The sequence below is a fragment of the Orussus abietinus genome, unplaced genomic scaffold, assembly GCF_000612105.2.
Source record: "Orussus abietinus isolate OABI.00-Male unplaced genomic scaffold, Oabi_2.0 scaffold28, whole genome shotgun sequence".
Taxonomy (NCBI): domain Eukaryota; kingdom Metazoa; phylum Arthropoda; class Insecta; order Hymenoptera; family Orussidae; genus Orussus; species Orussus abietinus.
This window is the reverse complement of record NW_019394431.1, coordinates 1,216,273-1,236,320: the sequence shown is the minus strand read 5'-3', so window position 1 is coordinate 1,236,320 and position 20,048 is coordinate 1,216,273. Positions and strand designations below refer to the sequence as shown.

The following is a 20,048-nucleotide window of genomic DNA, read 5'->3' as shown; positions in this document are numbered from 1 at the left end:
TTCTTTCTTACCAGCATGTTCCAAATCATCGAGCAACGCTCCTTACACTTTCGTTTTTCACGTATTTCCATCAGGAATGATATATTGATCGAAATATGAGATGCAAGAATCGGACGCCATTTTGATATTGGTCCATTCTAAGTGAAACCAATTTTCTTATTAAAATTCGAAGAGAGTACCAGAACATCCCGTTCTCACGAATCACATGCCAAATTTCCTGACATTTTCATTTCGCTGGAGTACCGTTCCAAAAGATGTCATCCGAATCGATTGATTCGATTTAAGTGCTTCACCCGAGTACCTTTAGTGCCGTCCGCGATAGATGCTTGTACCTACCGCGTGGAGATGGCGCCACGGTCGGCGGTTAGGTTTCGCACCGAGCGCGGCGTGTTATTAATCGCCATAAGGCACGCGAGCGCGAGCAGTCGGGCCCGGAGCGTGGCGGAGTGCGGAGGTCGGCATCAGTGGGCGGAACAGTCTACGCCGAGTGGTATGATCCTCCAGTGAAGTGTCCCTTTATTTACCGTGCGTCCCGCCGCGTACCGAGAAAGCGTCAAAGACGCGATTTCGGAGGACCTAGGACGGTTAATTCGGTGGCCGGGCCGCGACTAGCATGCCCTGTTTCGTCCAGAACGAACTTCTCCCCGGCTGATCGAACGTCGCCCGGAAGCACACTCTGACGCTCGCGAGGGCTGCCCGCCGAACCCCGTTCCTTCGCCCCTCTCGCCCCGTTTCGCCGAGCCGGATCTTCTCGCGAACCGAGGAGTGAACTCGGTCTCAATTGAAAGATTGACGATACCCGTCGATACCGACTCGAGCCGGCCGAAATCGTTCCTTAGGCTGCACGCTGCATCCCGGCCGCTGCGAATTCGCCCGCGCGAAACGCGGCAACGCAGGACAGCTGCCCCTAGCGATCGCCGAAGGTTTTGTAGACCGAAGGTTTCGTCGGTCCCCGTCTGGGCCTCGAAATTGCGAGCGAAAACCAAACCGCCGTTCTGAGCGAATGCCCCTGAACGATTTGCTGCCGATCGCCGTCAGTTATCGGTCCACCTGTTTCAGATCGAGATTCGAGACCTGACCAAGAGATTCGACCCTCTCGATCGGGCGCTCGATTAAACCTGTGAACGAAGAGGAGTGATATACGTGAAGACAGGTTACCTTGATAACCGAAGAGACTCCTAGATTGTTCGGGAGTTGATCGCCGATCTTTGAATTCGATACTCTTAATCAGGTATTTCTTTAATTTTCTGAAGAACAAAGAGGAGAGTGATTACATAAGGACAGGTTGCCGTGATAATCCGGAGAGACGTTTCGAGGTAAACGCTTAGATTCTCCGATTGTTCCATGCCTAATCGCCGATCGTGGAATTTAATACTTTCAATCAGGTGCTGCATCAGTTCCCCGAAGAACGAGTATAGAGGAATTTCAATACTTTCAATCGAGTGCTCCATTAATTCCGTGGAGAGGGAATTAAAGCGATTACGCGAGGACAAGGTGCCGTGATCAGGCGAAGAGACGCTTGGAGGTAAACGCCGGCGATTCGATAATCAATCATAATTCAATTCTTTGAAATTCCCGGTCTCTTCGGCCCCGACTGATTTCTGCTGGTCGTTAACGATGGAGAATGGAATCCAATGATTGAACAGCGGGAGATTTTGAGCACTCGATATCGAACATTGTGTTCCCTTCCGACTCGACCCGGACGAGCTGTTCCCCAAAACTTTGACCGATGAATGGAGAGGAAGCCGCTATCGGTATCTCCGTGGCCGATTCAAGAGGACTCAAGGGTTACCGATCGAGCAAGGTGCACCGATTATGCACCGAGAGAGAGAGAAGACGATAAGATCGAGTCGTAATCAGAGAGATCCGGAGGTAATACGAGGTCCACTGGGAAGGTTCGATCATACTAATCGCCATTAATCGGCGAAACTAAAAGACAATCGCAGATTGCGTAATAGGACGAAGCGTGATAAGGGCATTTCCGGTAACTAGGGTGCCAAGAGTGTCGATCGATTTATCGATACGCCGTTCATTTTGTGCGGCCGTAATTTTCAAGCGGTATTGTAATTTCCCCCAGTACTCGAGGAGGGTTTAATCGGGACCGCTCGGTAGAATATGAGGAAATAAAATAATATAATAATTGTTTGAGAGTTGAACGGTGTAAAGCAGCCGCCCTTTGGACGAGCGAACTGGTTCCGATCGATCGTCGTCGAGGGTTCTGGGATCGGAGGGTTTAAATTAGCCCATTATATAAACAAACCGCAGAAACAGGCGTCAATTAGATTTATCGCATTTGGCGGCATTGAGGCGTCAATCGTCTACGTAGCGAAAAATCAAAGCTCATTACTACCCGAGTGCAGATTCCGCCGATGCGCGGATAACTACGATTGAATCAATCTATCGGAAACTCGTGCTCCGACAAGACAGCTCCGGAAAGAGGGTCGGATCGATCCAACGGAGAGATACAGTCGAGTGGTGAAACACGAGGACCGATTACCGAACGTCCTCCTCGATCTGGCGAGGTGCGATTACTTTTGACAAGGGTTAACGGTCTGAGAGCGCCAGTGCCACACTAGGTCAGATATCGAAGAATATATTGGATAATGGAAGGATAAAGAAGAAACACCTCTAAGGAGGCCTAGAATCCAAACTGAGAAATTATACCATGCGACTATCCGAGAACAATGCTCTGCTGAATTGAAAGCGACGTCCAGCGGAAGTGCGACTGATAAGGCAACTCGATACACCTTGGGAGAGGGGATTAAAATTATAGGATATCAGATATCGAATCGGTGACGATCGGAGTTGTCGAAGACATCGGGTGAACAGTCGCGCGGCGAGTCGATGCCCCGGCTGGGTCGGGTCAGCTGATCAATCAGCTGATCGGTACCGACCGAATCGGTCGATTCGAACTAAAACCGGGAACGTGGGATGCTCGACCTGGTGGAGGACGATCGAAGGTGATGGACAGGTCCATCGAAAGTTTGGCCCGGTAAATCCTGGGGAAGTTTTTAGGTCTCCGGAGCAGTCCCTGCATGTCGTAGATCATGGCGGAGGACGCACAGGTACGCGTCAGCACGGTCCTCGAGGAGACCTTCTACATCACCTCGAAGAAGAACACGATATACAGGGTGAAGCTGACCGAGAAGGGTCTCAGCTTGCAGAAGGAGAGCAACGGATCCACCAAGACCGAGACAATAAGCCTGGGGGACATCGTCGGCTGCAGGTGCATGCGCTCCAAGAGACTCGCCGGGAAGAGCAGCTGCGCCTGCCGACCTGGGGCCTCCAAGGCGCAGCTCAGGCTCGTCGAGTCCACCGAGGCCTTCCAGCCCTACGACGAGTACGATACCTCGGCTTATCTCTACATTTATGCCTACACCGTGAAGAAGAGCCGCGTAAAGGGCGGCCGACGACGAGAGAGGACCACTGTCACTCTCAGGTTCCGCAGCTTCGACAGGTACGAGGACAACCTGAGGGAGGCCAGCAGGTGGAGGCTCGCCATCAAGTGCCTCGTGGCCAAGGTGCCCGTGCCGAAGAACCTAATGAGCCCCAGCCACGGGAACCTCGATGCTCTCCTCAGCGGTAAGGATATAAGACTAACGAGACCTTAGACTAACCACGTGGGGCGCTAATTATCCCGGATAATTGGCGCCCCACCTTGAAGAGCAACGACATTTGGCCCCGGATTCGGGAATCAGGAGCGTGTTGGGTCGTTCCCGAAACTCGAGGGGGAATTCTGATTCCTGAGCACAGTTTTCCGAGATTCAATTGGATGAGTGATTATGAATAATAATTCCACGGCGATTATGGGAAGTAATCTAAGATGCTCAATTGTCCCGGAGGATGCACTGGCGATTAATGCGTAAGTTGACTTCGGGGAAATGAACGGGAATTTTTTTTAATCCTTAGAAATTTGTCCGCGACGTTGTGGAACTACCCGATACATCCTCTTTCGTTTCAGTTCCCCTGGCTCGTGGTGGTTATTCCCATGGTGGTTTTGAGGCCCGGTCCGCGATTAATCGTCTTCAGGGTTGACACCATTAGACCGTCTAAAATAAGAACCGGTGGCAGTCGATATTTCGACCTTCTTTCTCCATTCCTGATGCGGCGCCGTCGCTGTCACTGGGCCATGGAGCGACATTGACAAAATTTCCACGGATCCTCGACCCCAGTTGCCGTAACGCGAGGCCTTGAATGACGGAATCCTTCCTCTTCTTTTTCGGTCCACCGGGGATACCTCAATTATTTATCCTCTCGTCTCGTATGCAAATCCGGGGAGCGCAAACAGGTCCTGGAAAAAAGTCTCCCCTGGGGAACCCTGCGTCGATGCACGATGTGAATCCAAGATCCTGCCAATGCGTCAGCCGGTGGAATTGCAAATTCATATCGACGAATCACTGCCGATTGCGAATAGCCGACGAATTTTGATTTACTCCTGAGAAGGAAAACACGGCGAATTAGATTACGTCGAGGAAACGATGACGAAACCTTTATAACCGGCTAAAGAGTGGCACTTACCTTTGTCGGTTACGTCACTATCGTTCCTTATGTTAATCTTTTTATCCACATTTTATATATAAAAATTCGACAAGTGCGCATGCCGTGCCCATCGCCTCGATCACCTGACGCAGCGGTCTCTCTTCAAGTGTCATTTAACCGCACTCAAGGGTTGCATAATCTTATTTTATCCTGACACACATTTCGTCTGCCTAACACTTCTTCGGCGGAACTTTTTCGAGGGAGGGGGGGACATAACGCAATTTTGGGCGCCACGCAAAATTCCGAGAGCGCAATTTCGAGGATACGAGGCCGGAACATCGATGCCTGGTATCGATCGAGAGCTGTCGATGGTGATAGGGAATATTTAGCCGTAAATTCACGTCGGCGTACGTCGACAGCTACGAACATCTCAGGGCCGTTCAATGGCTCAAGGTTTCGAGAGGCCAAACCGAGTGGTCGTTGTTTGCGCCGTGGCTTGAATTATAGCTCGCGGCCGGCCATTTATACAGATGCTCCCGTTTACTTTGGTAGACCGTTGTAGTTCATCAAAATATTGCAATAGTGCCGACCCTGGAACTCGTATTTACCGTCCATTAGAGTTGCCACACGATGAGGTCTCAAACTCGCCTAGGTGAGAGCCGCCATTTTGAAAATGGCGAAGAACTCCACTCCACGATTTTAATAACTCGTATAACAATTTTCCAAATCATCTTCTCCCCGCTAATTGTCCCATTTCCAAGTGGATCGAGGCCTGGTAATGAATGAAATGAATCTTCGAAGTCCTCGCCCAAGCGTTCCGGGATTTTACTTTCCCAAACCTAAATTTTACTTTACTTTTTAATTGCTCGTAATTGTTTATCGCTTATTATGCGGGGACATGCGTCGATTGTAACACGTATTATCGCGAACGAGTACTCGCGATTCTTGTTGCCGTTCACCTGAGGCAAAACGGCTTCATGGAATTTACATGCTTGCAGGTCAAGTTTGCGATCGCGTCGATTCTGGAAAAGAAGAAAAAAAAATGAAAGTCTCGAGCAACTTGTTCCGGTTTCTCATAGGCCGGAGAACAAGACGAGCTTTCTTGTAATGTAATAACCGGTTATTTACTGTAATGTGATAACCGGTATGTATCACTCGAGGCCTTGTCGAATCTTTTTTTTTTTCCGCGTTAATGTGCAGATTTTTCCTTTTTTTCTCCTGCAGTCGATTCTAACGTCACTCGACGATGCAACTTTGGACCGATCGACTTGAAGAATTACGGCAAAGTCGGTTTCTCCGGCCTAGTGACACAGGCGGTAAATTATTTCCCGGCATTTTGCAACTCGAACTTTCATTCCGTGAACAATGTGAACAAAGTCTCTACCGACGCAGGTGCGGCTGCATTTTTATCCTCGATCACGGACAACGCAGATCTGCGCGTAATCGGCCTTCGTAAGCACAATTAACAGGACATGTGCCCAAGTAATTCCTGTCTTATTAGTTCTACCAGGGTGATTACGATCGAAACCGGTCATTTTCGCCGCTGGCTATCTCAGGAAGTCTTTGTTCCGAAGCCGGAGGTGCCGTGATACACGCCAATTACCTGTCTTGCTTCGCCATTACCTTTACTAATCGTGAAAAACCCACGTGGAAATTCGTACGATTTAAAAGACCATGAGCCCATCAAGGATCACAATCAGGGAATACAATACCCTTGAAAGCAACAAATCAGCCTTCAACTTCAATGAAATAACTACAAATAATTTGAAACTTTCACAAAATATTCATTGAAAAATATTAACAATTATGAACTTTACATGATATAACGTGAAGTAATCTTTGAAGACTCGGTTATGTACTATCAATTCTAGCCCTAGTTTGAGGGAAGAAATGAATGGGAATTTTTAAAATAGAAAAATGCCCATGCCCAAGTAAAATTCCAGTGAATTTCTAGCCAAATGAAATTACTCTACCAAGTCGTATTTTGCAAGTTCTTGCCAGATAGGCTCGACTCGAATATACAATCTGCAAATTTATTGGCAGTGTAAACGCGACTGCAAGGAAATAACTTGCCCGTGAACACGAGCTTCCTTATGATAGCGGATACGCGGTTATCACGTGAAAAGTCAAGCCCAGGTCTTGCGTGCATCTCCCATTCGTTGTGCTAGGATTGTAATTATAGTAAGCCATTCCTCTTCCGCGTGTTACATTACACGGTGCCGGTTAAACCCGGAAAAACATGGCGAAAGAATCGTAGGAGGATCGCAACGCGTCTTCCTCGTCGTCGGGTATGAACCCCGACCCACGTGGTCCATCCATTACGTATGAATAATTGGCCGCTTTCACTCGGTGCATATCTTCCTCTCGTTATCAGTAATTGGAGGCTCGGCCAACATAGAAATTAGGGGGGACAAGAGGCATTGGCTCGCAAAGCCGTTGCGCGTTCCCTTTCACGAGCACGCGTCGTTGTGCGCGGAAAAACCGCACTGCGGCTGCGCCGCGCTTACGCAAAGCGGAATCTTAGGAAGCGGACAGGAATCGCAAGTCTGCGGGGGCTTGTCGACCGCGAAACGCCTTCCTTGTATCTGAAACAGAAGAAAAAGGAGAGAAAAAAAATAATGAGTAACAATTTCGAAGTACAAGCGTTATCGCTTCTCCCCGCGCGATAACGCCTCTCGTCGTTATCGATAACTTTCGGACATTGCGAATGAAATTAATTCGACCGTGCTGACGCTCCTCCGTCAGGCATTTGCATTGAAGATGCGAACTTTAAGTGACACTCCTTCGAAGGGCATTTAAATCGAAGATTAACTCACTTTAATTGGGCGACGAGTGCAGACCTTACGGGCTTATCGGGGTGACCCTTGTGGAGTAATTATCTCGGCGTACTTAGCACCAGAGGATAAGCATCGCTGTAAAAAGGAGTTAATTAGCCGGGCGAGTTGCCGACTATATGTCGGGATCGGAAAAGCGAGTGGTCTCGATGCTTGGATTTCATTTTCACGTTTCATGCCCTTTTCAAGTCGCTCGGTTCCCTTTCCTTTGTGACCGCGAGAAAGTCCTGTCGGATTTTTTCCTTTTTTTTCTTTTCCTTTTTTGTTCCTTTCTGCAGGTCTATTGAGCGCGGGAAAAAATGACGGAACTTTCCCACATACCTAGGTATTTTGTTCCAGCGGGGATTTTATTTTAGTTGCGTAACTGGAGGAATGTGCCCTCCACCGAGTTTGCGGGCACCGAGCCATGCTAGTCGGAATGAAAGTAGTCTGGCTATGAGATTTCCTCCTAAATAACGAGCCCCTGCCTCTGGATTTGATGAGGCATTTCACGCGGTATTGAACGTTCGCCAGATCGCTATCTGGAAATCGTCTCCTTTTAAAAAATGACCCCGCCTCCGATACGATATAAATCTCCCAGTGACTCATATTTAATATTCATCGGATCCCTTACCAAAGGGAGCTATCTATCCCTTGATTAGACGATAAGAGCTCCATATCGACGACCCCGGTAACGTGGCCTCCTTTCGGCCGTTTAATGATTGAAATATTTCCAAAACATCCGCGAAAACCTCTTCGCGGTGTCAAGGCTAACTCGGCATTGCTTGACACCTTGTTTTGACAACTTCCGGCGTATCAATACCAGACACTTATCTCAAAAACTGACGCAAGCATAGTTTGGGATTATAGGCATGCATCGTGGCAGTAATATTGGGCGTTTCCTTCTCCACCTCTATTTTTACCGACCGGATGTACGCGAGTCTGAAATAATGGCCTCGTGTTACACTTCGACTGGGACTTCGGCGCAAAATAAAGTATCGAGGAAACGATGAATCATACCGTGCGGTCGATAGCAATTGATCGACATCGAAATTTGTCGCTTCTTTCAACCGGTTCGGGTAATTGCAGCGACTTAAGCCCACGTAATACTTAATCTCTCATTTCTGCAAGCAGTCTTCGACCGGCATAGACGCTTATAATATCCACGGGGTAATAAATCTTCTTCCACGTCCTTTTATCTTTGTTGTTACATCTGAATCTCCATGTTACATCACCACACTTGCCGGCCACGATAGCGTGCGAGTACGGGCGCACTCACGGTGGTGTACTCCTCCTTTTTTTATGTACCCCCTGTTCAGACGGCTGAAAGTGAAGACAATTACACACCAGCAAATCGTGCACGCTCTGAGCTGTTAATAGACTGACGTCAGTGGCCAGTGTCAACGAAACCAGAGAGAAAGAGAGAAATAAAAGACGCCCAAGGCATGGAACAGCTGTTTTGTGTAACAAGGGCAATATAATTACGGTTGATCGATCCTAATTGGAAATTTGAGGATTTCATGGCCCCCGATTTACGGCTTAATCGAGCGCCTGTAACGTATCAGCTGAATAGGTCAATGCTGATGCGGAGCTCCAACCAGACGGCATTGTTGATAACTGTGTCAAAATTAGCACGGATTGAAAATGCCCTGGGAATATGTTCGCCGCCTCGACTGGGGCGCCGCCTATTGCGAAGGGAGAAAATAATTGGGTTAAACGCTTGTTACTGGATCAAGTCGAATTCGGTGCAATTGTTCAGCTTACGTGATTGATACGTGATGACTTTACAGGTGTCCTGTAGTACGGATACTCTGTAATTATGTCCTCATTATTACTCAACCGTTGTAAACATTGCCTTAGAGGGGTACTGTTATGCAGAATTATGCGCAATTATTGAGGGATGCGCACACGCTGCAATTACTCTGAAAATTAGCCCTTTTTACTTAAGAGGAGGACGGGATTGCTTATTACCAGTTATGCAAAACCTACTCAATGAATCCTTTGATGTCGCTTTGGAAGCCGCCGGGCCGGTCATGTTTGAACGCGCAATGATAGTACAGGTATTGTCAATATATATTTCTTTTTTTATAGACGAGCTAGGTAAAGAGGGATTTTAATTATTGACAATATAAAGTAGAGCAATGACGTAAAGTGACACCTCGTTGGTGCTATTTAAGGGGAGAGAGAACGGAGAGGCGAGGTTATGGCGGATTGAGCGCGCGCCATCTGTGATGCGAGCGGCGAAACTGGAAGCGCCGGAACCGACGCGGTCGATATGACAGGAACTTGAGTAACAGAAATATTGGTGATAGAAGCCGTGTGAGAACAAACAAATGAATGAATTCGTGAGAAGAGGCAATAAACGACGCGGAGAGGAGAATATTGAATGTTATGCATTGCCGGTTCATTCAGAAAACTGAAAAACTTGGATTTACAAGGACGGACGTTCACTGAACGCGCAGCGAGGCGTGCAAACGGAGCAGGAGAGAGTTCCACTAGTAATATTATTTTTAAACCGTTGAACTGTATTCAAGGTACATGTTTAGATTACTTAGATTGCAATCCATGGTCTGATTCGCCTGAGTTTTTAGAACGGAGAATTTTGGGAATATTTTGATAATGGAAAATCGAATTATACTGTCCGACTACGGGTGCTTCAACAGTTTCCCGATTACAAGGAATAGATTCACCTTCGGCTAAAGACAATTGCGGCCGACGTTGCGAAAGGAAAGAAAGAAAAAATTACCTTAATTTGACATGCTGTCCGATTCTCTAATCACGTGAATATATTTTTCATAAACATTCTGGCCTTAGGTCCGTAACCAATGCGGCCGAGGAACGTGTTCTTCCAGCACGTGATAAGTGCACCGATAATGCTGCCCCTGCATATTATCAGCACGGATTTATATAACATTCTAGTATACCAATTCTGAAATTATCGTGACGGGGGTTACGCGTATACACTTGGTGTACGTTCTCTTAGAATCATAAGTCGAGATAATAATTATTTAAATTCCTTCTGAAGTAGTGGGCTAATAATACCATATTCTCTCTCATCAACTGGAGCTGTGTTTAGACTGGCATGACTAAATTTAAAATAAACATATCAAGACCCTCCGACTTCGGTGCGGGATAAGCACGCAGGACGTAGTATCGGTGGAATTTCGTATTCGATAATCAATCAATTCAGGTCTATTAAAACAATGAAGTTCGTCTCTGTAAACTTTGATCCCCGGTCAGCGGGTCGACAGATTAGCCTGAGTCTGCAAGTACCTGTATGATGGTTTCAATTAAAAGGTAACATAACACGGAAATGATAACAAACGTATCAATATGTTAAAATCACTTATCGGGAAAAAAGTGTTGACAATTTTTGCGCACGTAAAAATCCCAAACTCGTGGTTCGATTAAATAGACTCGGATTAAATTTCCAGGCGATTATTTCATTTCTTTTTTTAGAGAGAAACACTGTTATCGTCTGCAGAGGACATCACCTGTACTTTTATATCACAGTAATGGCTTTCGATAGTATTGGAATTGATAACAGCGGCATCCGCGATGTTGGCAGAGACTACGTCTCTCATTGTTATAGGATTGGATTGCCTGAAGCTCTAAATATTTTTAATGTCGAGGAATGTTGTAAGAAACTGTGCTTTTTATTTTCGAATAGACGGGGCTCAAGCGAGGCTGAACTTTTCACGCTCCGTTCCGTTTTTAAAGTAAACAATGTGTGGAAGCCAGGTACTTAAACATACTTGTTTTAATAGCAGACACCATTATTATTCCACTTCGTGGCGCGGTTATCAATGGTTAGTATCGATTAGATTGGGAAGGATTAACCGAGGGCTCTTTGTTCACAGCATGTCCAGGCGAGCAACGAAAGCTGCTCGTTTTCCTGAATCCGAAATCCGGCCCCGGGAGAGGCAGGGAGACCTTCCAGAAGAGAATTCATCCCATCCTCTCGGAAGCTGAGAGGCCTTACGAGGTGCACATCACGAAGCACTCGAATTACGCCCGGGAGTTCGTGCGCGTCAAGGATATTTATCAATGGTGCGGATTGCTGATGGTCGGTGGTGACGGGATTGTCTTCGAGGTGGTGAATGGCCTCTTCGAGCGGCCGGATTGGCAAAAAGCCATGAAGGAGTTGCCCCTCGGCGTAATTCCTTGCGGATCCGGGAATGGACTTGCCAAGTCGATCGCATACGCCCAACAGTAAGTCGATTATTAAGGACACTCGTTAAGTAACTCGAAATTACCACGAGGAACCTCGACACCGTAGTCGAGATGAACGCTCAGATCTTTATGTATCTAAATATGTAAGAGTTTGATCATTTTTCCAGGGAACCGTACGACCATAATCCGATGTTGGTGAGCGCCCTTGCGGTGGTCAAGTCGAAGAGGACGGTGATGGACCTGGTTCGCGTGGAGACCAGGAAACAAATCGTCTTCTCTTTTTTGTCCATCGGTTGGGGTCTTTTGGCGGACATAGATATCGAGAGCGAAAGCCTTCGTGCCATAGGGGGCCAAAGATTTACGGTTTGGAGCGTTGCTAGGCTCATCGGGCTTCGTACCTACAAGGGGAAGGTGTCCTACCTGCCCTGCGAGAAGTTGCCGTCCACCGATGTTAAGAGCAACGGCACCATTTATCGGAAAGACAACAAGGACGATGCGAGGATATCGCACTCGAGGAGCTACGGCGACCAACTGGATAGGTGAGATAAGGGAAGAAGCTGAATTTCCGCCGTTAAATGTATATCTCCATGCTGTTGATGTTACCGTAATGCGTAAACCTTGCACGCTTTTCAGGTACAGCGGTGCATGCGAGCTGAAGAGCTATCACAACACCTTGGACAGGGAAACCAACGGGTCTTACGACGAGTTTCACGATTTCGATAACGACGACGAGGTCATCACGGACAGTCTCGCCTTGGAGACGGAAACTCAGAGCAGACACAGGCTCGACAGCTTTTACTCGGCCACTTCGAAAAAATCGGCGTACTACAGTACTGCCTCGATTTCCAGCTATCACAGTATAGAGGACTCCGAGGGTATAAGGCAAGGTTCGCAACTTTATGTCTGACATGCATGCATTAATTATGACGTATGTTGTGAGCTAACTCGACGATTTAAGAACCCTCTGTTAGAAGTTTCTGCGGTAATTCTTGCAGAACTCGGCGGATGCTTTAAAGCACCGATTGGCGTTTCTCGCTCCAGTGAATGCTAGGTTTAGAATATCCATTGCATCCTGTCGTTCTCAACGTGTCTCCGACTATTTCGATGAATGCACGCATCTCCCATTTAACGCTCCACATTAAAAGTAGGCCACTGCTCGCCCGTTCTGTTGTGGGACTACCGAATGAGCGCTTCATGACTAACCATTAAATCACGGTGTTACGTGTTATCGTTAGCCGGGGTCCACAATTAACCACGTGATGATCTGACGTAACGCGACCCTCGTTGAAAGAAAATTGATCGATTCAACAGACTGTTTTGACGTGGGTTGATTTATTCCAATTATACCTGCAGACTCCATGCTCCGTAGTATCAGGAAGGCGAGCCAGAATTTCATTGATAATGCTATATGTATTTCTATCAGAGTTGGCACGAGACTCTGCTTGGTTCAACGTAAGCCTACCATCCGCGCAAATTGCCCGCTTTGATGGGATATTTTTGCCTATTACCGGATATTTCAAGAATGAGTACTTAGAATGATGGAGGACTTGTACGACACTGTTTTTGTTTGCAGGTACTGATGGTCAGAACTCCAATCGAGTCGTGTATGGGCCTTCGTCTACTTTGCCTGCTCTCACTGCCCAACTTCCAAATACATGGACTCAGGTTCAAGGTAAAATAGAGAAGACCATTTTTAGTATGTAAACAAAATTAATACGTAAAAACGAACGAAGTGGAAGAGTCTATTTTTTGTATTTCACTTTTATTAGGGGAATTTGTAATGGTGCACGCTGCTTATCAGTCTCATCTGGGGCAAGATTGTTTCTTCGCTCCTCGTGCTAAACTTGCCGATGGAATAATCTGGCTACTGATCATCAGGGCAGGTATCACCAGGGCCAGTCTCCTTCAGGTAATCGATTTGAAGTTAAATGTATCGAATGAATATAACTGGAGGAATTATGAGAGAGGGTAGCTGAGGATTTTAGAGTTTGGTGAAGGTATACGGCGGGCATAATTAAAATGAAGATTAATTATTTAACTCGTGACGTGTTGTAGTTTTTGCTGGGACTGAGTACAGGGACCCATCTGACCTGTCCAGGAGTCGAGATGATTCCCGTAAAGGCGTTTCGAATTGAACCCATGGAAGGTACAGTGGGTCACTTAACAGTGGACGGGGAACAAGTTGACTACGGCCCGATCCAAGCAGAAGTGTTCTCATCTCTAGCAACAGTTATGAGTCCTTGATAAATTCCTTCAAGGATTTTCCTAATAGAGAAGATTAATCAAAATAAAACAGCGATGTGGTTGGTACGAACACGTCGCTGAGTTAATCAGTCTGTTATTGGACACGATTTCGTAAAATCGTGTCGCGTTTCCGTGAACTGTTAGACGCTCATTGGTTTTTGATCAGTGAATCTGCTAGACTGCGATAGATAATGTTGACGCGTTGTTACATAGTAAATCAATTAAGAGCTTTCTACAGATTCCATGAAGGGTAGATGGAATGACTAGTTGTAGCGTAGAAACCATTTGACGTTTCAATTAAAGCTCCTCGAGGTGGTTCTAAGCGTGGCTTTCAATTGCAAGTTGCAATTGAAATCGTAATGAATTTGAAGGGCGGTTATAGGTCGAAGAGAAACTATTAATCCATGCTAAGGACAATTAGAAATCTATATTAGATGGGATGTATACAAATTGTTATATTGTTATTCAACAAACTTTGTGGAACTTCCAATCACTATATCAAAACGCATTCCATGGAAACACGGTTTAATGGATAGACGTGATAGTTTTTCTGGACTTAAAACACGTTATCGGGCAGTTTAAAAAACGCTGTCGAAACTGTATCATAGCAGGAAGAGGAATCTAATTATGAATGTTAAAATATTCTCATTCTTTATTCTCGGTTTTTCATTCGAGCATCATTTCAATATTTATAGAATAATCCCGTTTGAACGAAAGAACTTTATTAATGTTTATATTTGGCAACTCGTATTGGAAGAAAAGAAAACATACAAAGTTCTACTTTAAGCTGCGAGTGCTGAATATATTGTTCAGTCGTGACAATTTACTTAAGAAGTCTATTCTGACAATCACCATTTATATCTACCCGTCGTTGTTTGTAAAATTTCAATGTTTACTTCAATCAGTACTACTTATTGTAGTCGTTTCTGGGAAGCCCATTGACCGTAACAAAGTTATACTATCAAACTGGGTAAATATTCATCCGAGCAATATACTGAATAATGTTTTAATTTACTTTAGATGTGCGAGCTCTAATGCTTCTCGGTTCAGGCTGTAAAGCGTCTAAATTAAACGTAGAATGACAGCGATTCTAGAAATGTATTGCACATCTGTTATTAACGGATAACCTTCACTATCTGATTGTATGCTGCACATCATACAAGTTCGCAATTTGTATGTCCACTTTTAGCAATGTTCTTCTCACATCTGGGTCTTCTATTCTATGAACTTGCATCTGTACATAGATCCGTCGTCAGGCATGGTGTGATGTTCTATAAGGATTTTTATAGTTATTCGAGAATACCTGCCGTCGTGAGTCAGATATTGTTAAATAGCTCACTTTCGATCTTTTTTAAGCTACTTATATACCTCGATTGAAATATTTTGTTACTATATAAGACAAAAATGGGAGTAAGTCTTGAATAAATAGCACAAAGGGGTAACAGGCTTCGTTTAAATTTAAAATTCAGGACTCTTCTTATAGGTGTTTTTGTTCAAGAAATTCCGACGGTTTTTATTTACTTTAGTAACTTCTTTAATCAATCACCGAAATGCATGGAAACGTACAGTTTTCTGAAGCCTGTTCTAATTCCCTACGTCAATTGTTCTTGGTACGCTTTATCAAGGCTTACCTCCTGCGCCAATTTCGTAAACAAAAAAAAAACATTTTATATTGCAAAGTTTTCGTTTGTTTTCCAAGACAATTTTTCTATGAAATGGTTTATTTGTAGTCTACGGTGTAATTTTAGAAACTTGGTGCCAAGATGAACCAGGTGATATTTGTACTATATATTTAGATGTTTCAGGAGCTTCTTAGGAAACGAGTTGCTACTACGTATTGTTAGTCATTTTTGCTTTAATGGCAGAAATTGTACATGAAAATGCAATTTTTCACGGTCGAGTTCAGCAATGGGGAATTACTCGATGAAACTGACTCCTGTATGACCGTAACACCACTGAAGGTGGACAATGTTAAAATGCACCTGTTCTTGGATGAACAGGTACGCAGGGCTGAAAAGAGACAAGAGAAACATCGTTGATGTTATAAGATATAAGCATTGCAAATGAGCATTATGCTTTTTTGTTTTCTTTTCGTTCTTATAGTGTCTCACACCGCCTTATATGTATGTACATTTAGTCGAATAATTCCAAGTCATCCTATATAGTTATTAATTATGAGATAAATTTTATATTTCTCATGCGTTACTATGAATTTTGCCCACTACAGATAAAGTATAGAGTAACTTGAAAATTTCTAGTTGGGGAAATTATAAAATGACTAATCAATGGACTGCGAAAATACATCATCGAACAGCATTATATTCGTGCTTCAGTTTCCACTGTAAGCCGAAAGCTGTGGTTCGAACATATTTTAAGTATGTTCAATTTATTTTTAAGAATCTATTTCCTAAAAGATAGGTTCCAACATTTGTGCACTTGTTATTGGAAATTTAAAATGCATTATTGAAAATAAAGGTAACCCCGATAAACAGGTCTCCTAGTTTTTATTCAGTTGTAAAAAAAAATGGATATTCAAAGGGTTGACTTGATACATAAGAGATATAAATAGCAGAAAATTCTAACTGTACCAGTTACATATTTTTTATTATTCAATTGCTCTATTTATTAACATTATTTTCGTGTACAATTACTATCAACATTCTATCACTATGTACAGGAGATATCATGTCATTACAGCGTATATTTACAGTTTCTCTCTCCAAGAGATGATACAATACATGAAACAGAGTTCCCGGTGTGTGAAAAATACAACTATCGGGTGGAGAAACTTACATGGTACATTATAAAAAGACTATCTCATCTTAGAGATACGTTATTAGAAAAGAAGAAAGGGAAAAATGTTAAGTTTTTTACACTTGTTAACTTGGCCGTGGACGCGGTAACACATCATAGTTGAGAAAACAAATTGCTTTTTATCAGGACTATTTTATAATTGTTTTTTCTACTTTCAGGTGTTCGAATGAGTGGGTCTGTCGATACTGCAGAAAATATATTATGGTGATAAATGATCTTTTTGAAGATCCATCAAAGCATAGTATACACTTCTTATAGAGAATTAAAAATGAAAACTAACTCATCAAAGTAACGTATATATTTATTTACATATATGAATGGTTCAGTCAATTGTACTTGTCATTTTCATTTTTAAATGTCGCAGTTTTCAAAGATCATGTCAGAGATCGCAAAAGTCAGTCGTGTATTCATTCGCGATTAAACGAATTCTAATGAAATACATGTAACAGTATGAATAATCAAGAATCAAAAGACCGTATTTCCTAATAGAAACTTGAATTGTTGGTTCACACAAGTAGCTCGCATATCTTACAATGTTTCAATTTACATGTACTACTTATGAACAAATAATTCAACCGTTTCATTTCGATCCAATGAACAATGTGAATTATATTTATCAAAAACCAAGCTTCACTTAAATATTTATCGTAATCGAAGTCTAAAATTCACACTTGAAAAATTGTTCAACAATTTTCATTTCAACGAAACATATTGATGTTCGTTCAGTAGTGAAACAAAATATATTAAAGTTCAACCCCAACGAATGTCCACCACTTACGCCGTGATATATAATCTATAAACCAAGACGAGAAAACTTGACACAGAAGATGGATCTTCGAATTTCTCCTGCTCCAAAATCAGAACTGCAACTAAGCGGTTCAATAGTTCATTTTAGCTTGGTTATATATTGAGCGACTCTATGTTCGCCAATAAGTTTCGGACATCATCCTGTACTTGATCGGATGTATCAGAAAGTGACATACGAGAACAAAACGAACTGAGTGCTTCGACTTGCTCCGTAGCTGCCTTTTGTTTCTGAAGATATGCAAATAGCATTGCCACAATATTGTGGACTTCTTCCTTGACTTTGTTCATGTCTGAACCTTTACAATTTTGCAACATTTTCAGTTTGGCTTCAGCCAGTTGTAACGGATTATAGCCATGATAGTCCTCGGAAAGAACATCGGTACCTGCCATCAACAAGAGAGTCACTATTGGTATTTTGTTAGTTATAACTGCTATATGCAGCGGAGTGTCACCAAAGCAGTCTCGCTTAAGGGGATTGGCACCGTGTTCCAGGAGAATTCGTACCATATCTGCGTGGCCTCTGTAAACACATATATCAGTCATCGGTTACATATTTTGTTAAAATATTGATTGCATTTTCAAACCGGTAACCGAATATGAAAAAGTAACTTATATAAAATATTGCAATATATTTTGATTAATGTTCTCTTTACATTTATTTATCAAAGAACTTTTACCACTGTAATATTTGTGAAATATTAAAGACAGATCTGTTAATTACCTAAGACACGCTAAATGAAGAGGAGAACGACCTTGTGTGTCGCAATGATTTGGTGAGATACCGTTGCTTAAAAAATTTTGCATCTGCTCAATATTATTAACCGAAGCTGCTATTCGCATGTTACGCTCGGCAACTCGTTCTCTTAACCCATTTAACACTGGATGAAAGCGCTGACAACGACGTATAGAACGTATTTTCTCATGCACCTTACTCGCACTACTGGTTCCATAATACCTGTTATGGAATTCCCTACTAAAGGACCCCCCTGCTATAGAACACAAATAAAACTCTATCAATTATAATAAACTCATGGCTTAAAACCAATATTGTAAAATATTAAAACTAAAACTAGGTTAACCAGCGTGATCAAATATATACCTGCATCAGCCACTTCGAAATCGGGTATAGAATACTTCAGAGGGAGATGTAATTTTCTAATCTAAAATATAGGATTTATTACATACGATCAGATATGTGAAATGACGACGTTAGATATATAAGCAACTTCTTGCATGGTATTAGTTTCACTCACATTGGTTGCACATGGAACGAAATACAATTTCGAAGAATCCGAGGTACCAGCTTCAAAGTTGTAGCTAGTTCCAGAAGTTCCACCGTTACCTAGACCTGAATTTTCTAATGGAAAAACAACCAGCTCTGTTGGTTTAACCTCAACATTATTGCGAACATTGGTTTGCTCAACTGGGACTTCCATTGATGCCAAAACATTTGTGGAGATGGTCGTTACACCGCTTCCCCATTGACCAGCCTTTGTCAAGTTATCGTGCTGCGCAACCAAGCTGTCGTTCGAATCGTTTCCAGTTTCAACACCAGAATCCACGGACGTCATATTCACATTTGTATCGATTTGTATTTTTAATGTCACTCACGCACTCGTCCTTGCCGTCACCATTGAACAAAAATATTTTGCTCTAGGAAAGAAGGGGATTCTTACGTCAACTATCGGTTTCATTATAACTCAAAATGGCGGCGTTGGTTACATGCCAGGAGTGTGTTCTAAAATCAATCGGAGTGACTCGAGGAACAATGAAACATCCAACTGCTACAATTTATTACACTGACACCTACCGAAAATTTATTTCTCCTAACATGATACCTTACTAAACTTGTTTTTATTTTTCAATTTATTTTTGCAACACATTATAGAATAACAAATTATTATTTGGGTTTCGTTAACATAAGTGGTTTGCCTTTGGGTTTCAGCTTGCTCTCAAGAATTTTCTGTCTTCTTTCGTTTTCCTCCAGTTGCAACTTATCGTACCTTTTGACGGCGTAGTCTATCTGGCTAACTAATGTAATTATTCTTTTCTGAAAAATAAGGTTTAAATTAGCAAAACTTTAATAACTCTTAATTTAATATTTGCACAAACCTTACCGTATACTCCTGATGTTTATTCAAGCGTATCAACTGTTTTACTCCTAACGGGGTGACTCTTCCATCCTTAAATGAATAATCACTCATATTTGTTAACGGTCCAAATGCATTTGGATTTTCGGTTAGTCTATTTCTGAAAAGTTTGAAATTCAAGTGATATGAAGTTATATTAAAGGAACTAAACGAGTAAATGAGTTCAGGGCAGATCTTACTTAATTCGCCAACTTTGATCGACCGATCTCATCGAAGTCGTGTGAAATCCATTAAAGAAAGATTTGTAACCTAGCAAAAATATTATACAGAATTAGGTTTATATAGAAAAATATAACTTAGAACTGTCACAGAAAATCACAAGACATAATCAGCTAATACAGAGCATAGAACTACATCCTAACCTGAACATCGGCCGGCATTGTAGACGACTTCTTTAATCAATGCCATATTTGCTACTACCTCAATTATATATTCTAAGTGCAGTAATATTCGAGATACCTATATTATTCCGCCACAAATATATTTGTGACGGAATCTTTCGCAGAACTATACCGAGCTTGCAGCTTTTTTATCGCCGATGATTTTAAATACTATTAAGATACTGTCG

At 43.1% G+C, this 20,048-nt stretch overlaps 3 protein-coding genes across 3 annotated transcripts; 1 reads left to right on the top strand and 2 right to left on the bottom strand.

Moving 5' to 3' along the window:
* The first annotated feature begins 441 nt into the window (after window positions 1-441).
* On the top strand, window positions 442-16,202 carry LOC105701278 (sphingosine kinase 2). Its single transcript, XM_012427901.2, has 7 exons — window positions 442-3,582; window positions 11,153-11,504; window positions 11,633-12,004; window positions 12,099-12,352; window positions 13,039-13,137; window positions 13,235-13,374; window positions 13,521-16,202. Exons 1-7 carry the CDS (start codon window positions 3,048-3,050, stop codon window positions 13,707-13,709), a joined length of 1,941 nt encoding a protein of 646 aa, XP_012283324.1. The 5' UTR covers window positions 442-3,047; the 3' UTR covers window positions 13,710-16,202.
* A 215-nt stretch (window positions 16,203-16,417) lies between these two features.
* On the bottom strand, window positions 16,418-19,043 carry LOC105701279 (ankyrin repeat domain-containing protein 54). The gene is made up of 4 exons (XM_012427902.2): window positions 18,584-19,043; window positions 18,430-18,490; window positions 18,052-18,319; window positions 16,418-17,850 (listed from the first exon to the last, which is right to left on the bottom strand). The coding sequence occupies exons 1-4, from the start codon at window positions 18,899-18,901 to the stop codon at window positions 17,424-17,426; spliced, it is 1,074 nt and encodes a 357-aa protein (XP_012283325.1). The 5' UTR covers window positions 18,902-19,043; the 3' UTR covers window positions 16,418-17,423.
* Window positions 19,044-19,120: 77 nt separating this feature from the next.
* On the bottom strand, window positions 19,121-20,027 carry LOC105701280 (39S ribosomal protein L52, mitochondrial). The gene is made up of 4 exons (XM_012427903.2): window positions 19,843-20,027; window positions 19,660-19,729; window positions 19,448-19,580; window positions 19,121-19,380 (listed from the first exon to the last, which is right to left on the bottom strand). Exons 1-4 carry the CDS (start codon window positions 19,886-19,888, stop codon window positions 19,231-19,233), a joined length of 399 nt encoding a protein of 132 aa, XP_012283326.1. The 5' UTR covers window positions 19,889-20,027; the 3' UTR covers window positions 19,121-19,230.
* Window positions 20,028-20,048: the final 21 nt, after the last annotated feature.

Excerpts from the sequence above, each read along its gene's own strand:
- LOC105701278 (XM_012427901.2), top strand. The coding sequence starts at position 3,048 with ATGGCGGAGGACGCACAGGTACGCGTCAGCACGGTCCTCGAGGAGACC. Across the intron at positions 12,353-13,038 it reads CTCCGAGGGTATAAGGCAAG|GTACTGATGGTCAGAACTCC; the intron begins GTTCGCAACTTT and ends TTTTGTTTGCAG. Across the intron at positions 13,138-13,234 it reads TACATGGACTCAGGTTCAAG|GGGAATTTGTAATGGTGCAC; the intron begins GTAAAATAGAGA and ends CACTTTTATTAG.
- LOC105701279 (XM_012427902.2), bottom strand. The coding sequence starts at position 18,901 with ATGACGTCCGTGGATTCTGGTGTTGAAACTGGAAACGATTCGAACGAC. Across the intron at positions 18,491-18,583 it reads TCGTTCCATGTGCAACCAAT|ATTAGAAAATTACATCTCCC; the intron begins GTGAGTGAAACT and ends CCTATATTTTAG. Across the intron at positions 18,320-18,429 it reads TTTCGAAGTGGCTGATGCAG|CAGGGGGGTCCTTTAGTAGG; the intron begins GTATATATTTGA and ends TGTGTTCTATAG.
- LOC105701280 (XM_012427903.2), bottom strand. The coding sequence starts at position 19,888 with ATGGCATTGATTAAAGAAGTCGTCTACAATGCCGGCCGATGTTCAG. Across the intron at positions 19,730-19,842 it reads CAATGCCGGCCGATGTTCAG|GTTACAAATCTTTCTTTAAT; the intron begins GTTAGGATGTAG and ends TATTTTTGCTAG. Across the intron at positions 19,381-19,447 it reads ATAAACATCAGGAGTATACG|AAAAGAATAATTACATTAGT; the intron begins GTAAGGTTTGTG and ends CTTATTTTTCAG.